We start from the raw sequence: 19,893 nt of genomic DNA on the forward strand, positions 1-19,893 counted from the left end.
AGCATTGGAGATGGAGTTTGAAGGCTGAGTAGGATCCAGATTTTCAGCAAATGACAACACGATGGTAGAGGGCGTGAGGATAGGCAGATGTGTGCTGTGTTGGTAGTAGTTAAATTGTGTAACTCCTGTGTCCTGAATGAGAAAATTGAATGTGCACAGGTTTACAAGTCTGTGTCAGAGGAGCCTTTAAATGTTGGACACGCAGGCAACTGTCCATTCTGGGAAGACAGATGGATCATTCAGTTTTGAGAAGCATGGCCTTGTAGCTACCAAGTAGAATAACTCTTCTCAGTGATGAATAGTAAAGGGAGGAGCTGGCCTTAGGGACAGAAAGGGGACTGAATAGAGCACAGCTATAAGCAGGCATATCTGGGGCTTGGTTGGCTCTGGAGAGGAGAGTAGAGGAAGTATGGCCCTGCCCACCTCCTTTCCTGCTTGCGGGGCGGAAGGGAACTGAACTTTGTGATTAGGGGCTAGCAGGGTGCACTGGGCAGGAAATCATCATGGACAGAGCCCAGACTGCATAATCCTGGTATTGAGAAAATAGGCTGAAAAGTGAGAGATGATCCAAGTCTTCAAAGGAGTCCAGTTCACCAGTGTTCTTTGGGACCACATCGACACCTGCAGTCAGATAGCAGCTCAGTCACACAACTCAGAGAACACTGAAGATTGCAATGGAGTCCTAGGCCCAGGGTGAAGCACCCACAGCAAATGTGTATTCTGTGCAACAAAAGAAAACACATGTAGGCCGGACAGAGTGGTGTTATTTAGCCACACATTCTAATTCCATGGGGCATGTGAGGAGACGCACAGTTGGGGAAGGACTGTTGGGCTCCCTTAGCCACATAGAGACCAGGGTGGGTAAGGACTGCAATCTGAGAAGCCCTGGGGAAGATTCTTTTATGGGAATATTGGGGTAGAGAGCAAGTTAAGAGGGCAGCAGTTAACCCTTGAAGAGAATAAGCACTGAAGCTGGGCAGTGGCCCTTGCTGTGATGATGGGCAGTGTCTTCGTTTAGGTTTAAACAAGGTCATGTTAATGAATCTTAGGATGTAATCCGAAGTGGTAAGCTAGAGAGAGCATCGTGAAACTGCTAGACTAGTGCAATGCAGGAAGCAGAGACACTGTACCAGTGTCTGGCTATGCAGCTGTATGGCCTTTCTTTGCTCCCATGCTTGGTCATTTGCAGTTGGGCTCTGGAAAGAAGCTGTGCTGCTTGCTTGAGTGGGGAGTGACTGTTCGGCGAGGTAGAGCAATGGTGTAAATAAAGGACTTGCAAGTGCAAAGGGGTAAAGCCTTGCAAGTCAGTGTCAGTGTGTGTGCTCCCTGTGCCCATGTCTCAACCTGTGTACAGTGTCTCCACTCATAGATGAGGTTAGGGTTGCCCGCTAAACATGAGGGCATCGAGCCAGAGCGTTGTGCTAGAGGCTCCGTCCAGGAGCTGTCCACGACTCCATTCTATCTCCTAGCCTGTTGATGGAGTTGGGGCACGGCTTCTGGAGCCAGTGGCAGCAGCCAGCTTCTTTCTGTGGCTGGGGTCTAGTGCCACCTGCACGACCAGCCATCTAAATGTTACCTGGGTGATGTGGAGTGATTATGGGAAGCAAGATTATTTAGCCATTGTGCTGGCAAAATCGGTGGGGACTGCATTAAGCGTGGAGATGTGAGTGATTTGGTATAGAATAACTGCTGTGTTTGCCTTCTTTATCTTGGTGGTTGGTTTTCATTTTTTAATGCTTATTTAAAATGTAGTTCAATTTTAAAATTTTAAATCGATTTAAGTTAGCATACACATTAATGAGTTTTATTAATATATATATATATATATATATAGTTATTATACTTTGTCTTTATATATCCCCCTCCCCCTATGTCCTCCCCATCTTACTCCTCTGCCTTCCCTCCTCTTCCCTTCCTTCCCTGTACTGCTTCCTCCCCCAAATCCCTTCACTTTTATGTCACATTTATTCTATTATCCCCTCTACTTTTCCTTCTCCTTTAACATCTCATGGTCTCCTTTCCATCTTTTTAAACCTGGGTTTTTATTTTACCTTATATAGTTAGGCTCAGAAGAATACAGTGTGAGAGCCAGGTAATGTTCTAAGCTGTGGAAGAAGAATTGCCATAGGAGAGTAGTTCACTGCCTGGATGTTAAGATCAATTCAGAGCAAATCCTAAAGCTTTTTTTGCTGATGTCAAGAGGCTTGCCATCCTGCCTTGGGAAATATCAGGTGTAATTTGCATATTCAGGTTAACCTCAGAGTTGTTACCTGTGGCAGTGGAGTAGTTCCAGCCACAGCTTTCTCTCCTTGTTTGTAAGTCTCAGAATACAGAGTATGTATAATTTACCATGCAGCGTGGGAAGTGCTTCTTTGAACAGTTTCCACACAGCTGGCTTTCTAAGATTGTGCTGTGTTTTCTGAGCAAAGGTCCAGTTATTTCCTTGGAGTAGAGGGCCAAGGAGATGGAGAATTAATTTGGGAATCTGGTGAGGTGGGATGTTAAATTTCATGCTGAGGCACTGTCTCATCCCGCAGAGGGGGTAGACATCTGCCCAGGACAGATATGAAATTAGTAGTTGGCCAGATGGCATGGAGATTAAGGATGGTTTCTTTAGGAAGAACATACTTTCTAGTGGGAAGAGGCTTGGTCCTGCCCAGCAGAGTTAGGCAGGGTTATGCGGTAATCATGTGCTTTGATTTTTAGAATTATATTTGTAGTGCATTTCCCATTTCATAAGCAACTGCTCTTAATGTCTGCTGTGTGTGTTACCGTAGGGTCGCCTTTTTGCTTATCCGGACACTCACCGCCACCGCCTGGGGCCCAACTATCTCCAGATACCTGTGAACTGTCCCTATCGTGCTCGAGTGGCCAACTACCAGCGGGATGGCCCCATGTGCATGCACGACAATCAGGGTAGGCCTGATATATTCAACTCCTTGTAAAGGCAGAGAGCATGGGGAGTGGGTGGGCTGGGATGCCAGGCCAGTGGTTCTCACACTAGCCTGAGTGAGACCTTCTGTGCTGTAACGTGCTCTGCAGATGTTGCCAGACACCCAGGTCTGATGGTCAGTGGGAAGTTCTGAGCTGCATGCCATCTCTTCTGATTTCTGTCTCTTTTACGTACATTCTTGAGATGTCCCTCCTCAACTTGCCCTTGGTGTCCATCCCACAGTTATCTAACCTTGGTCACAAAATGCACAGTTCCCCAAGTCACTGTTACTGGGACTGAGACCTTGGGAATGCGAAGGCACAAAGTTCATGCTTCTTTCTGCAGTTCTGGGTGAAGCAGGAAGACTAGGTCTGCCTGGAATTTGGATGGGAAGGGAGGGAGAGAGGCAATCAAGGGATCTTCTCCATGTTCTTCTCCCAAGTGGAATTGACCTAAATCATCATCTGGGATGACATGCTCTTGCGATTGGGTATTTTGGGGTTCATTTTATCAAGTGCCTGGCTTTTCCCGTTTTAATTACCCTTTTTGATGCTGTTGCCCAGACAGCCTCTGGTATTGATTCTGATTAGCCAAGCAGAACCTTGGTTGCTGTGCTTTCTTTTAATATTCCAGTTTAATAAGTATCTTAGTTTTCAATTTCCTGCTGGGGGCCTGTGTTTCAGTCATAGCCTTCGGAATAGATCTCTGCAGAGGTTTGTCCAGTGATGTTTATTTGTAGCCATGGCTGTCTGTATGAAATTAAAGGTATTATATATTAATGGGTACACCTCCAATAAAAGGAATATATGCACCTTAAAGGGGACTTGGAAAATGCGATGACTGCATTTTTATGTATTTCTTGCCATTCTTTTCAGTGACTATTTTTACAGTTAGTTGTTTTTGTAAATGCCATTTTGTGCTTGACACCCATCCCCGCTTCCTGTGTCATTACTCCCAGGCCTCCCTGGTGTTTGCTGAGTTTGAACCCTTTCTGTCAAACTCCACTGAGTGGGTATAGTATTTCTGCTCTCTTAAGACTCCAGAGGCAGGGGCCTGAAGCAACAGATATTCCCTAGGTCTGTATCCTGCCTTCCCATTCTCCCAGGCTTTGGTTTTCCGCCCACTTCTTTTGTGGTCCTTTTGTTATTGCAGCTGTGCATGGTACAGTCATCTGTGTTTATCTTGAGCTTCATTTGTAGCTAATTGTTTCATGTTTACATCCCATTGGCACACTTGTGAGAAAGCTGCTTTGGGGTTGATGTTGAAGTCCTCTGCTTGATTTTAGAGCGTGGTTGGGCCGTGCTCTGGAAATTCTCATGAAAGAACCTAATTGTTCCCAGTTGCCAATACCTCCAAGACAATCCCACTGTTGAGGAAAGGTCAGAATGTATTTGGAAATACAATTTAAAAATTCTCAAGGGGTGAGTTCTTAGTGAAGAAATGTGATGGTTGGCTGTTGAACCCTCTGCTTTTCAAACCGACATAGTGGCCCAGGGCTATTTTCTGAAGTGAATAACTGATACCCCCCCACAACCCCCCACAACTCCACACGTCCTCATGTCTTGTTCACTGTGATAGGAAGCATCTCCTAATTATCCATAGTGGGTAATCGGTTCTGGCAGAGAGCCATGAAGCATTCCGTTGTAGGCGTCTTCCTGTAAGCCACTCACATTCCTAGGCAGTGTTCCTGTACAGGCAGTGTAGGCTCTGATAGGTAATCTCCCGCTGATATCAGCCAAAGGAGGGTGCAGTTTGGAAAGTAAATATACTAAAACAAGGGACCGTTGAGATAACTCAGAGTTAAGGGCACCTGCTGCAAGCTGAAGACCTGAGTTCAATTCTTGGGACCCATATGGTGGAGGGAGAAAGTTGAGTTCCTCAAGTTGTCCTCTGATCTCCACACATGTTCTGAGGTACAAGCACACACACAGTAAATACAAATTAATGAAAAAAATGACAAGATGGAAAAAATAAACACTTTATTATTTATCTCAGAGTCATAAAAGTTGTGTAATTATATCTGCCAATATTTGTTCAGTAAATCCAGATAATAAATGCTAACATATTACAAAATCAGATTAAAAAAAAAAAACACCCTCCCTTTTTAAAAACGTTTCTTTAGGGAGGAATATATAAGTAGAGTTCAGGAAAGGGTTAGAGCCTGCTAAGGGGAAAACTTCTAAAACCCATGTGAGGAAGAGCATCATCAAATCTTCACATGACCACAGAGGCAGAAGTGCAGGTTCTAATCCCAGCCCCCAATAACCACTGAGTGAGCAGCCATGAACATCTCAGAGCTCCAGATTTTGTCTGCAGATGAGGAAACAGGGACAGAATTAGGTCTCTCTGCATAACAAAGTCAGTGTTTGGGTGAAGCCTACATCAGAAGGAAACTGTCAGATCTTCTGTCTTTGGACTGATCTCAGTGGCAACCGCGTCAGATCTCTGAAGATTCTTCCTGGTGCAGATAAGCCAAGAACCTTTGGAGTGTTTGCACAGCCTTTGAGATCTCTTCATTCGGACTTAGAGTGCGGCAGCCCACATGAGCATTTAGAGAGGGCAGCGTCCCCTGAGCCTGAAGCTAGAGAGGGACCATTTCCCATCATGCAGTGTGTATACATCTGCGCCTAGTATATGTGTATTTGATTACCACTGGCACCTGCCACACTGGTGACTTGGAGATATCTGCCATTCCCCTGAGCAGGTCTCTGTTTGTCTTTAAAGGTGGTGCTCCAAACTACTACCCCAACAGCTTCAGCGCACCTGAGCAGCAGCGCTCAGCCCTGGAGCACAGGTCCCAGTGCTCCACAGATGTGCAGCGCTTCAACAGTGCTAATGAAGACAACGTCACTCAGGTAATGCTTCCTTGGCTTCCTGCTAGGCACTTGGCTGGTTTTCTTATCAGTGCCTCATTATATAGCACTATCAGTCTCATTATATAGCTCTGTTGGCCTAGAACTTGTGGTATAAGACCAGGCCAGCCTTGAACTCGTAGATATCTACTTCTGTCTCTCAAGTGCTGGCCATCACATTGACTTACTTATTGTCCACTTCTTAAGGTGCTTATGCATCTTGAATTGAAGCCAGAGAAGACTTAGCTCTAACAGTGAATCAGGCTTTTTATTGTCTGGAGCCAAAGAGTTGTGTCATACTATTCTTTCCATTCCAGATTTGGGGACTTATTCTCGGTTCCTCTAGCCTTTATTGAAGGGATACAGTTGAGTAGGGAAAAATGATCTCCTCAGCAGCTAAGAAATGGGCAAGTAGGACATAAGCATCTAAAGACCAGTTTCCATGCGTTAGACCTGGAGATCCAAGACAACTATCAATGGCTGGTAGAGCGGTACAGCGCTTGCCTTGCCTTGCATGGGCAGGGCCTTGAGTTTGAATCCTGGAACTACAAAACACAGATACAAAACTGGCAACAAGAGTATGTGGGGTTCCACTCAGGACTCCTGGGCATGTGGCCCAGCTATTCTCCAGATGCTTATTTCTGCTTTCATGGTACCCCACTTTTCCCCCTCTGCCTCTCAACTTCTGCTGCTTGGTCATGTCCATGGCTTTTTTTCTTTTCACCTTTTCTCTTTTTGAGCACCTTTAGTCAGATGGGCTTGGCTCAGCCTTTTATCAGTTTGTATCCTTGGCCTTGGATCAGCCTTCTGCTAACTGTCCGCAGTCAGGTTCTCACCCTGTTTCCAGTCACATGTGACTTCCCTGAGGGCTCTTCCGGTGGCAGCTGTGGGAGCATGTGTGAGGGCTAGGATGTACCCAGTGCAACTCCCATCACACCCAGCCAAAGAATGAGAGTATAGTTGCTTCACAGTCCACTGTGAGAATGTTCTGTAAACTAATATTTAAATCAACTAGAACTATTTTATTTTCTCAGTTTGAAAATGTAGATTCCAAGTGAAATATTTACAAATACATAAATGGGTCTTTGTTTGAAGTGTGTGTGTGTGTGTTATGTGCTATTTTATTGTGAGACATAAAGCATATGTAGGTTAGCCTAAAATAGCTTGTAAAGCCTTTTATAGTAAATGCATTCAGAGATATGGGTGACATCAAGTGTTTTGAGCAATGTAGGCTCAGCCAGTCAAGGAGTTTGCTTGGGTGAGGTCAAGATAGGAACAAAGCAAGCCATACAATTCCTATAGAAACCGGTTAGTTAATGAGACTGCCATTTGCACATTAAGGTTTGCTATATGAGCTTTCTTAGGACCTTTCTTATGTCAGTGAGAGGTTTTATCACTGTGTAGGACTCACATTTTTAACCAGCCATGATACTGGTATTATGGGTTCAAGCATAATGATGCAATACTGAAAGTCCTGTGAGAAATACCCGAGAAGCTTCGTGTTTATTTCCTAAAAAGTGATTCATGTGGCTTTTTACATATGGCTTAGAGGACTTGTTCATATCAGACCTATCTACTCATGAAGAACATTGGAAAGACAGATCAAAAGCTTTGGAAAGGGCCTGGAGAGATGGCTCAGTGGGTAAGAGCACTTACTGCTCTTGCAGAGGACCAGGATTCAATTCCCAGCATCCTCACGTGGCTCACAAACACCCAAAACTCCAGTTCCAGGGAGTTGACACCCTTGTCTGACCTCCCTGGACACCAGGCAAACAGGTGGTATAAATTCAATACATGCAGGCAAAACATTCATACACATAAAATGAAATAAATCCAAAAAGGAAAAAGAAAAGAAAAGCCTTGGAGAACTAACAAAGCAAGGATTTAATGACCAAGAGCTCAGAAAAGTTGCAGAAAAAAAAAGTGATCTTGTTGGTTGTTTTTATTCTTTGCTTTTTTGCTCTTTTGGGGGGGCCCAAATTAATCATACAGAGGCTTATTATTTCTTACAAATGCCTGGCCTTAGCTTGGCTTGTTTCCTGCCAGCTTTTCTTATCTTATCCGGACTACCTTTTGCCTTTGGGCTTTTTACCTTTCTCCATTTCTATATATCTTTTCTTTACTTCTTATTCTGTGTCTGGAAGTGTGGCTGCCCCCTTCTCTTTGCTTTTTTTTCTCTTGCTCCTTCTATTTATTCTCTCTGCCTGCCAGCCCTGCCTATCCTTTCTCCTGCCTCGCCATTGGCCATTCAGCTCTTTACTAGACCAATCAGGTGTTTTAGACAGGCAAAGTAGTACAGCTTCACAGAGTTAAACAAATGCAAATTAAAGGAATGAAACACATCTTTGCATCATTAAACAAATGTTCCACAGCATAAACAAATGTAACACATCTTAAAATAATATTCCACAACAGGTGTGTGTGTGTGTGTGTGTGTGTGTGTGTGTGTGTGTGTGTGTGTAGATAATTTGTTTACAGAATTCCTGAAAAATTGACAGTGAGCACCCATGACAAGCTGGCTCTAGTGAACCACTGGAAATGCTTCCAGAAATTCCTTTTGGGGCAGTGAGATGTCTTCAGCTGGTAAAGGTGCTTGCAGCCAAGCTTCACAATCAGAGTTTGATCTCTAGAATACATATGTAAGAAAGTTGTCCTCTAACATCTACACATGGGCCATGGCATGTACATGTGTGCTCAAGCTTGTGCACAATAGATAATTATTAAAAAAATCCCATTTGGTTCAAGATGATAGATTATGGTGACATAGATGGCTTGCCTTTCTTTCCTTCCTCCCTTCCTCCCTTCCTCCCTTCCTCCCTTCCTCCATCCCTCCCTCCCTCCCTCTCTCTCTCCCGTCCTTCCTTCTTTATCTCCCCCAACTCTTTCTTCCTCCCTCTCTCCCTTATCCCCTCCCTCCTTGCCTAACTCCCTCCCTTCCTTCCTCCATAGATAGACAATATTCAATGTCCTGAAAAGGTATTACAGATCAGTTAAACACATTATCTTTAAGTTCCAGTAATGAAAGTGAGTCACAGTAGCAACTGGGGGTATACTGGAAGTATGTATCTGGTGGGATTCTTGACTGTTTTTTCTCCTTATGAAGGTGTTATGTCTCCGAGCAGTTAAAGAAGTCACAGGTTTTGTAGGTTGCAGAAAGTTAGAGCTGGTTTCAGCCTAATGCTGAGACCAGGAAAGAGCACCATTATGGAGATACTACCCACCCACCGGACTGAGCATGCCTCTCCGAAGCATGTGAACTCTGAGTGTGAGCAACCAATCCTGAGAAAGTTGGCTGCATACACACACACACACACACACACACACACACACACACACACACACACACCTACCTGCACAGAGACACAGAGAAGAAAACTGGTTATGAGCCACTGTCAACAAATGAATGCAAAAACAGAAATGAACACAGATGGCAGTTTTAGTTATAATTTTTCAGTGTTTTTTTTTTTAATTGTGTATTTCAGATGTAGATTCTTGGGTGAGTTTTGTTCGTGGTAAAATGACTGTTCTAATTTTGCTGTTGCTTGAGCAGGTGCGGAATTTCTATACGAAGGTGTTAAATGAGGAGGAGAGGAAACGCCTGTGTGAGAACATTGCTGGCCACCTGAAAGATGCTCAGCTGTTCATTCAGAAGAAAGCTGTGAGTCTGTCTTTGATAGCTGAAGGGTGACACCTGCTGGCTCATGGAGCTATTGCAGCCTTGTGGGAGACCCTAACAAGGAAAAGCAGTTTGCAGTTTACCTGAGCTAAGATGACTTTTTTAAACAGGGCAGCAATTCCCAGCCAAACTAAAATTATCTTGTCTTGATGTTTTGTCTGGTGTGATAACACTCACATCCTTACCTGTTTTTTCCCAGCGTGTAGTTGAGTTTAAAGTGAATTCTTGTGTATGCTGTTTATTCAGCTGCAGTCCGTCTGGGTTAATAATGCATGATGGATGGCCAGCTGTGGCTCTGCTTTAGCTTCACTTAAGCTTTTCAGAGGATGAGAAGTATTGCTGCCAGTTGTGTGGTTTGAAGCCTGTGTCAAGGCTCAGTGTCATGAGCCTGTGTCTCTCCATCAGACAGAGTAGAAGCTTGCCTCTTCTCTAGAGCGAGCACTGGGCTGTTCCCCATAGCAGTCTGAGTCAGGGTGCTGGGATGTGTCTGCCGGCTGCTCATTGAGCTACAGGAAGCCCTCTCTCTGGCTTCTAGTATTTTTGCTTTGTTGCAGGAATACAATCATTATAAACATAGTAGCCCTTCTGTTTCTTCATGTTAGATGCTGCTTCTTTGATCATAGGATCACTATTTGGAATGTCCTAGAACCTAGGTCAAGAACAAGCAAAGAGCCTGGTTGTTGCTCTGGGGGATAGGCAGGAGGTTTTATCTCTTGTTCCTGGTGAAAATAGGTAGTGTAGCCTGTCAGTGGCAGAAATGGGCTGGCATCCTTGGCAGTCTCCTCTCACATACACTGAATTGCTAAGGCTTTCTGTTTGTTCCTGGTGCTCTGCCTCCTTTCACTGTTTTCTGGGGCTCAGCTGCTGCTTGGGTATTCCTCCATGGAGTTGCCCGGCAGATGCCAGGGTTGGCATCTAAACTGAGGCAGTACCAAGTCTGTTCCTTCATACAGATCGTGAACTTGTGAAATATCCAATATGAGGTTAGTTGTTTACAGGCAGCTGGTACAAGTCATTAGTGTGTTTCCCCCCCAACACCCTATGAGGTTGTTCACATTCTTTCTCCCTCACCAATAAGCAGCTCTTGAATTCTCTGGTGGTGTTTAGTTGTCCTATAATTCAGTTCAGTTGTGACAGGAGTCCCTGGAATTAGTGTCATAACCACAGAGTTAGGGGTCAGCCCTGTAAGACCCCTTCCACTTTAGATGCCAATGAGCTACCTGACACATCCACAAGTTCTGACTACTGGGGCCGGAGAGATGGCTCAGAGGTTAAGAGCACTGGCTGCTCTTCCAGAGGTCCTGAGCTCAATTCCTAGCAATCCCATGGTGGTTCACAACCATCTATAATGAGATCTGGTGCCCTCTTCTGGCAGACAGGCATACATGCAGGCAGAACACTGTGTAGATGATAAATAAATCTTTAAATAAAGTTCTGACAACTGTCTCAGGGTTCCCAGGATCGTCTGTCAAGTTTGGTAATTGGTTAGAATGGCTCACAGAACTCAGGAAAACACCTTATCTAGGATTACCTGTTCATCATAAAGGATAGCTCATCGCTGGTTAATGGAATCGATACATAAGCTAGGTGTATGGGAAGGGCTGGCAGTTTCCCTGCTTTCTGCTGCATCACCCTCCCAACACTTTCTGTAATCACCCACCAGAGGGTCATACAATACACATGTGTTCATTGTGTCTGGTACTAGCTGCATCCTGAAGCTCGTCAGGCTTTCTATGATCCTCTTCAGTACCACACTGAAGAGAGTACATTCCAAGGGCTTTAGGATCCATGTGCCAGGAACATAGGATAAAGGCCCACTGTGTTTCTGTGATACCACATAAGTGTAATTGTCCTGCTCCTTTAGAGAGGAGGGCATTGACGCTCAGTAGGTGAAGTGACTTCACTACGGCAGCTCAGCCCATGGACAGAAGAACTTTCGCTGCCCCCACAAGTCTTCCTCCATCGCTTGTATAATGATGTGCCATATAGCACAACTTCCTGTTGAAATGTCCTTCCTCACCTGCTGAGTAAGCATAGTGGGATAGGGGTCCATGGATGGGTGAGGAGATGCTTAAATGTGTCTTCCTTTGGCTCCAGGTCAAGAATTTCACTGACGTCCACCCTGACTACGGGGCCCGCATCCAGACTCTTTTGGACAAATATAATGCCGAGAAGCCTAAGGTGAGCCAGAGTGGTGTGATTGGCAGAGGAGCATGCGCTGGGCTGGATCAGATAGTTTGGTTGCCACTGCCATTAGCTTTTCAGTGCAGTAGCTGTTAGGCATTTTCTTAGAGTTATAAAGAACTGGCCTGCACAGCACATATGCTTAATTTTAGTTCCACACAATATGAAATTGTTTACAGCAATGAATTTCTGGGTTGTTATGAGAGAAATCCCCTGGTGCCTGTGGGTCAGCTAACAGGCTGGTCTTCTCTTCTTTTGACACAGAACGCGATTCATACCTATACGCAGGCGGGCTCTCACTTGGCTGCAAAGGAAAAAGCTAACCTGTGAGGCTCAGGTGCTCACCTTGGCCTCCACCAAGATCTCTCCTGAAGCAGAGCACAGGGTGCACCTGTAGTTACCGCTGGACCTGCTCTCCCTTCTGAAGCACAAGCTCATGCTGATGTCTTTAAAGTGATAATCGGGCTTCCAGAGTGAATAATAGCAATGCTTTTGATGCTGTTTCCTGATGGGGAAATTAAAGGTTAGGGCTTAGCAATCATTTAACAGAACATGGATCTACATAGACTTCTGTTCAGATTATTCATTTAAAATGATGACAAGAAAGGTTTTCTAGCCAGAAACATGCTTTGATTAGATAAGATAAAAATCTTGGTGAAATTGATGTTTTTTCATGTTACCTTATGGCCTGATATATATACATTACACACACACACACACACACACACACACATGAAGATAAAGATGGCCCACTCAGAATTTTTTTTCTAAGGTCCTTATAAGCAAAACCATACTTAATGCATCCGTGTCTTCCAAAAATAACTTTAGCACTGTTGAAACTTAATGTTTATTCCTGATCAGATTCTTATTTTTCACTTGAAATTATGTTTACGCTAATACACAGTAATTTCACATAGGTTGATTTGTACTTGCTTACATTTTTACAATAAAATGATTTACATGTGTCTTGGGGTTTTTATTGCTGTGAAGAGACACCATGAGCATGGCAACTCTTCTAAAGAAAACAGGTAATTGGGGTGGCTCACTTCCAGTTTCAGAAGTTTAGTCCATTCTTATCATTAAGGGGAGCATGGCAGCATGCAGGCAGACATGGCGCTGGAGCTGAGAGTCCTACATCTTGCATGGAACAGGAAGTCACCTCAAAGCCCCACAGTGACATACTTCCTCCAACAAGGTCATACCCACTCCAACAAAGCTACACCTCCTAATAGTACCCCTTCTATGAGATTATGGGGGCCAGTTACATTCAAACTACTACATTCTACTTCCTGTCCCCCATAAGCTTATAACAATATTATAATGCAAAATACACTTAGTCCAATTTCGAAAGTCCCCAAAGTTTATAACAATCTCAACCATTTTTAAAAGTTCAGTGTCTTCTGAGATTATTGCAATGTCTTAACTGTAATTTACATTTTCTTTTGTAAAATCAAAATCAAAAACAGATCACCTACTTCCAACATATAATGGCACAGGATAGGCGTTATCATTCCAAGACATAGGGAAGGGAGCACAGTGAGGAAATACCGGACCAAAGCAAGACTGAAACCCAGCTGGGTAAACTAAAATCTGCATCTTCATGTCTGACGTTGAAAACATCTTCAGATCTCCAACTTCATTCAGCTTTGTTGACTGCAACACCTTACTTTCTCTTGGGCTGGTTCCACTCCCTGTTTGCAGCTCTCCTGGGCAGGAATCCTCCAATGCTGGCATAGCTAGTATCTTGGGTTCTCCAAGGCAATCCAGGCTTCAACTTCACAGCTTCACCCAATGGCCACTCTACTAGGCCTCCATTCAGAGACACCCTTGACACAAGCCTTAACTCAGTTTTCTTCAGGCCTGGAGGCAAATTCCATAACTCATTTCTTCTGTCCTAAACTCTAAATCAGAATCAAGTGGCTGGAGCCGCCAAGTTCTGATGCTTGCTGGGGCTGGAACATGGCCCTCTTGTTCAATTGCATCTTCACCAGCTTTCTGTCTTTCGCTGCCTAAGCCTGGCTGCCCTGAAACTTGCTCTGTAGACCAGGCTGGTCTCAAACTCAGAGACCTGCCAGCCTCTGCCGTCCTTTGGTGTGTTGGGATTGAAAGTGTGCCCCACCACAACCAGCTCTAAGCTTTTCTTTAGTTTCTTTCCACAAGTTGGAAACTTAGCTGGGTGGGATCTTGCCCTGAGGTCACCACTCCCTAATGTTCCATTTCTTAATCTGTTTATCTCCTTGAATACAGGATTTAGCTCCGTTTCACTTCATGGTGCTTTTTCTCCTCAAGATTTGCATTTTGTAATTTACCCTGCTCAGTTTGTTCCTTTTCATTATAAACCTTATAAGCATGAACACAAGTAACACGGCAGAGTCTTTATTAGGCTGTATTGAGATTTCCTCTGGCAACAGAATTAATCCAAAACTCTTCACTTTAGCCTCAGGAAGACTTTTTGGACAAGGATAAAAAGCAGCCCCTTTCCTTATGAAAATATCACAAGAATGATCTCTAAGCAGCATACTAAAATTCTCCTCTGAAACCTCTTGAGTGAGCCCCCCATTGTTCAAATAACTCAGCACCACTGTCTCCCATGTTCCTACTAGTATGGCCCATTAGGCAGTGCTTAAAGCATTCCACTGCTTTCCAAACCCAAAGTGCTGAAGTCCAAATTCCTCTAAACAAACACATGGTCAGGCCTATCACAGCAATACTGCAATCCCTGGTTTCAAATTCTGTCTTAGGGTTTTTATTGTTATGAAGAGACACCATGACCATGACAACTCTTATAAGGAAAACATTTAATTGGGGTGGCTCGCTTACAGTTCCAGAAGTTCATTCCATTATCATCATGATTGGGAGTATGGCAGTGTGCTGTCTGACATGGTGCTGGAGCTTGAGAGAGCTACATCTTGCAGGCAACAGGAAGTCAGCTGAGACACTGGGTGTTATCCTAAGCATAGGAAACCTTAAAGCCCACCCTCACAGTGACACAGCTCCTCCAACAAGGCCATACCCACTCTGACAAAGCCACACCTCCTAATGTGCCACTCCTTATGAAATTATGAGAGCCAATTACATTCAAATTACCACACAATGGTGTTTGATTTCTTTCAGTTCTCTGTATAATGTAGAATGTGCCACTATAGATAACACAAGCATTGTCTGCCTTAACAATGAAAGTGCTGGGGGCCAGAGGACACTGGGCTGTTTGTCTTTGAATGACTCTGGCACACTAAGAAAATAGTCAATGTCCTGACTTTGCAAATTCTTACATCTCTTACCACTTGCTCAGAGGTTAGGAACATCATGTACAGTTCTTGCAGAGGACGTGAGTTTGGTTCCCAGTGCCTACTTTGGGTGGCCCACAACTGCCTGAAGTTTAGAGGAGTCAGGTCCCTGGCTGGGACATATGAACTCTGTCTCTTTCACCACCACCAGTTTCTTTACCCTGAATTTCCCTTCTATCTGAGCAGATTAGAAACTGGTCTATCTGTAGACACAGAAAGTAAGTACACCTGTTTACGATGCTGAGTCCTCATAGAGCAGGTTCTTAACTATAATTGTCTGTATGTCAAGTCTGTAGGATGAACTAAAAATACCATGTACCACAAACAGGGAAGGACGTTATTTGTGTGTGGGTTATACATATAGAGTCAGGGAGTTTAAGACATACTTTATTATATTGTATTTCCTAAAATAAGCTGACAGTTAACAACCACATGCTCTAGTATATTTTCTTCGTCTGACACTTGAGTTTTTTCAGTTTTTCTTTGGAAACCTCTTGTGACTTTCAAAGATAGAGACACTGATGAGGTTCACTTCGCTCATTAGGTTTTATTTCCTGTCTAATTATGTTCCACTTAAGGTTGTGCCTCAGAGTCTCAGAGTTAAATTCCTAAGGAGGCTTTGAGTGAGAGGCAGGGTGCCTAGATACACCGTTGACTTTGGCCTTATCCTGGCCACTCTACAGTCCAGTGCTTCCAAACAACGATCACGTGTCATCCCAGAGTTCAGTTGATCCAATCCAGGATGGGATCAGCTGGGGACAGTTTAGCTAGTGCAGTCCTGTCACATGTCTCTACTCTCAGCGGGACCCATATGATGCCAAGGTCAAGAATGCAATCTCAGTTGTAGGAGTGCTTTTCTAGCCTTTGCATTGTGTCCACTGGTATTTCTTTGGCTAAGAAAAAAGGCATGGTGTGAGGAGCATTTGCTACACGGTGGGAATGTGCCTGTGTGGATGTGAGTAAATGCACTGAGCAGTACTGTAGACTTCCCTCCCATTCTGCACCACTGGAACAGTCTGTCCGTTTGTCCATCCATCCATCCATCCATCCATCTGGCCACCTTTTCACTGTCACCTTCCTCATACCTGCCTTCCCTTTCATTATGCTACAGTTATTTTTTTCTTGCTTAGTTTTTACTTTTCTTTTTGCATGTGGATGTATCCATGTACAGTTGAGAATGCATACATGTGTGTTCGTGCATGCACTGGTGTGCGCGTGCTGTGGTGCACGTAGATGTGGAAGTCAGAGGACAGCTTTCAGGAGTTAGTCCTCTTTCCACCACGTGGGACCCATCGATTGAACTCAGGTTTTTAGGCTTGTGGCAAGTGACTTTACCCACTGAGCTATTGCACTGGTCCGGAAATGAGTTTTAACTACTTTTTGTTACAAGCTGTTTGGCTGTTTCTTGGCTTCTCAGTTATGGAATGATCAAAGGGCAAAAGACCAAATTCTACTTTAAACTGAGAGACAAAAGGAAGGGTGAAAAACCCTTCCAGAGTTTTGAAAGATGTGAAAGATTAATATGAACAAATTTAAAAAGTTATACTTTGAATTTTAGATGAATTTAAGGCAGCACATATTAGTGTGACAGTTTTCAGTGGAAAGTCTGATTGCAAATCTTTATTCATGAAAGTACTTATTTTCCCATTTCAGAATAGTTTGTTGACCCTTTCTTACTTCTCTGTAGCATTGTTTGCTCAGAGTAGTGCTTTAAATGATCCCTTGTATAGTTGGGATTTTCTTTGGGCCACCAACCAGCTCCCAAATAAAGACATGGAGATTTTTTTTATTAATTATGAATGCTTGGCCTTAGCTTAGGCTTGTCCACTAGCTCTTTTAACTTAATTTAACCTGTTTCTATTCATCTACATTTTGTGTCAGGGTATTTATTTATTTATTTATTTATTTATTTACCTTTCTTTCATCCTGTATGTCCTACTTTCCTGCTTCCTCCATGTCTGTGTGTCTGGTCCCTGAGGTCTCTCTCTCATCTCCTTTTCTTTCTTCTTTGAGCCTGAATTCCTCCTCCTACTTAGTCTCCCTCCCTAGAAGTTCTAACTATACCTCCTCTCTTGTTATTGGCTGTTAAGCTTTTTAATTAAAGACCAATCAGGTGTCTTAAGCAGGTACGGTAAAACAGCAACACATATTTATATAATTAGGAAAATGAAACACATCTTTATATAGTTAAACAAATATTCTGTAACATAAACAAATGTAACACATCTTTACATAGTTAAACAAATGCAACACACCTTTGTGTAGTTAAGGAAATATTCTGCAACACTCTTGTGTTATCTGTCCTTGGATGAACTCTACTCTGGGACTATATGTTTGCACAGGACTCATGCTTTGAAGAGTATGGTGGGTTGAATGCTGGAACCCTCCCCCCCAATACATATCCTGGAAACTGTGATTGTGACCTTATTTGACAAAAAAGAATTGCAAGATGGGGGGGCAGCTCCTGATAATCCATGTGAGCACCCCAGCTGATAATGAAGAGAGCAAAGGGCAGAAGAGGAGCAGGCTCTGCAGAAGAAGCAGGACTTAGATCTCTGCAGCCTCTGGTCAAGGTGCACATGTACTCACTGCAAGAATGATGGTGTCTCTGCTCCTAGAGCCTACAACTCAGTGTGGCTATGGAGGTACCCTGGCTTCTACTTCCCAGCACTGTCAGGACACACTGCATTTGTTTTAAGCCTCCAGCTCTGACAGTTTGTCATGGGCAGCCTGAGAACTGACAGAGCATGTCTGCTTTGATGGTTTTGTAAAATGAAATTTTCACAAGCATAGAGAGGTTATTTGGGTCTCCGGGTTGTCTGATGAGCTGGCTTGTATTGATGGAGCAGCATTTCTTAGCCATGTGGTACTCACGGCCTGTTCTGTCCACCTTAGGCCCCACCCGAATTCCCATTCTGGTTCTGCCATGAGTTGTATGCCAAGAAGCTTCTTGGACAATCACTTCTTTCAGTTGGTTTTGGGCTTTGTTTCAGCCTTTCACTCACTACTTACCTCCAGGGCACAGGCCCCACATTTAAAATGTTGGAAAAACCAAAAGCCAAAACCAAGAACAAACATGAATAGTAGCTGAACACCCTGGGCTCAAGAAGCAGGAGGAGGTGACCAAGTGCTTGTCCCAAGGTGCTTCACAGCTTCAGCTCAGTTTCAGGAAATTAATGTTGAAAAGGACAGAGAAACTAGAGTTCAGATTTTTTTAAAGGTTTTTTTTTGTTTGTTTTTAAGTCTGATTTCTAAATAATACAATTCCCAGCAGGAAATAAAGTACAACCTCAAAAGAAGCAAAGTACAAAACACCAAAACTGTATTTGTTGGGTGCTGGAGAGATGGGCCAGCAGTCAAGAGCCATTCATAGCCATCCTTAACTCTAGTTCCAGGGATCCAGTGCCTTCTGGCCTCTGTTCCTATGGGAACTTGGTACACATACATACATGTAGCGAAGACACTCATACACATTAAATAACATAAATCTGAAAAAAAAGTCTTTGTGGTCGCACTATCCCATGAGCCCCATTTGGTAGTAGAAGCTTTTATAGTATCTGAAGGTAGTGGGTAGGAAATCTCCCTTTATAAGTATCCATTCCCAGCTTCTAGAAAGTGGGCCTTCAAAGATTCTCAGGATGCTGGATTGAACAAATACACAGACACTGGAACATATTAAATATTTTATTCACATTGTTTATAAACTATATCCACCTGGAAAACACATGAATCCAAAAATAGATTATTTTACAGTAATTCACATTTTTCTTAAAACAAGTTGCTTTTGAGGCTAAACTCTAAACATAGAGGTCTTCAGCCTGCATTGCTATTCAGTGCCTCATCACTTGACATTCCCAACTCTGGAGAAGTTCAGGTTCAGGGGCAGTCCACCTTAAGGGTCATTAACACCTTGCTTGCCAATGGAGATGTCAGTGCAGACTTTAACCCATGAACGTTTATTGATGTAAATTCTTTGTATTTATTTTTGTCAAGAGAATCTAGCTGGGTGGTGGTGGCACATGCCTTTAATCCCAGCACTCGGGAGGCAGAGGCAGGCAGATCTCTGAGTTCGAAGCCAGCCTGGTCTACAAAGCTACACAGAGAAACCCTGTCTTGAAAAACAAAATAAAGTAATATTCCACAAGAGAAGCTGTTGTAGAGTTTGAGTACTCATTAGGTAAGAAAAGAAAAGGGACTGGTGATGTGTTTAGTTGTTGTGGAATGTTTGGACATTCTTTGCTCTAATACGGGTTTAACGTCATAGCCCCAGAGGCAATCAATGAATTCTGATTTGATCATGTTGACAGTTTGAATCACAGAAACAGCAGTGATTTGGAAATTAATACACATGTCTGTTGACTAGGTTTCTGTAGAAATGACACTAGCCACCAGTGAGGAGAAAGGGGGCAGTGATCTCAGTAGCAATTCCCAACGTGACTAATTACAAGCATGCAAGTTCAGAAGGATTGGCTGTGGATCAAGTGGCTGTGGCTAAGTGGTCAAAAAAGATGATCTGGTTAAGAAACTTATTATTAGTTTAGGCTACATCCAATTGGGTCCCAGCTTAGTGGTTTAGCATTTTTTATTTGAAATCTAAAATAAGCATATCTTACATCTCACCTTCCCCTAAAAACTAGTCCCAGGTGAGCTGCCTCAGTTGACCACTTAGAACCTCTGGAATGGGAGGATTGTGTGTCCTTAATGGTGCAATGGGGCCCTTTTGTGAAACAGCACCCATAACACTGACTACCTTGGCTCCAAATACTTCATTAGGGAAATAATGTTTCATCAAGTTGCCACAGAAGACCATCCCTTCTTCCCCCTTGGGATGAAGACGACTGCTTAAGGGTTTCTGCCATCACCCCAATAGACAACAACTGAATCCAAAGTAAGATGAGACGTGCAGAAATTTTATCATTGTGTTTGTAGGTTTTGAAGAGGAGGAGGGGGAGGAAGAGGAAG

General features: G+C 43.5%; 1 protein-coding gene across 2 annotated transcripts in view; it reads left to right on the forward strand.

The window, feature by feature from the left end:
* Cat (catalase) overlaps positions 1-12,457 on the forward strand; it is a 28,755-nt gene extending 16,298 nt beyond the window's left edge. For both annotated transcript variants that reach the window (XM_027422362.2, XM_027422363.2), the window contains 5 exons: positions 2,778-2,916; positions 5,657-5,787; positions 9,335-9,442; positions 11,558-11,641; positions 11,909-12,457. In XM_027422362.2, coding sequence (XP_027278163.1) covers positions 2,778-2,916; positions 5,657-5,787; positions 9,335-9,442; positions 11,558-11,641; positions 11,909-11,974 — 528 coding nt within the window. In that variant the 3' untranslated portion in view covers positions 11,975-12,457. The remainder of the gene's footprint in view (positions 1-2,777; positions 2,917-5,656; positions 5,788-9,334; positions 9,443-11,557; positions 11,642-11,908) is intronic.
* Positions 12,458-19,893: the final 7,436 nt, after the last annotated feature.

This window comes from Cricetulus griseus, chromosome 6 (assembly GCF_003668045.3).
Source record: "Cricetulus griseus strain 17A/GY chromosome 6, alternate assembly CriGri-PICRH-1.0, whole genome shotgun sequence".
Taxonomy (NCBI): Eukaryota; Metazoa; Chordata; class Mammalia; order Rodentia; family Cricetidae; genus Cricetulus; species Cricetulus griseus.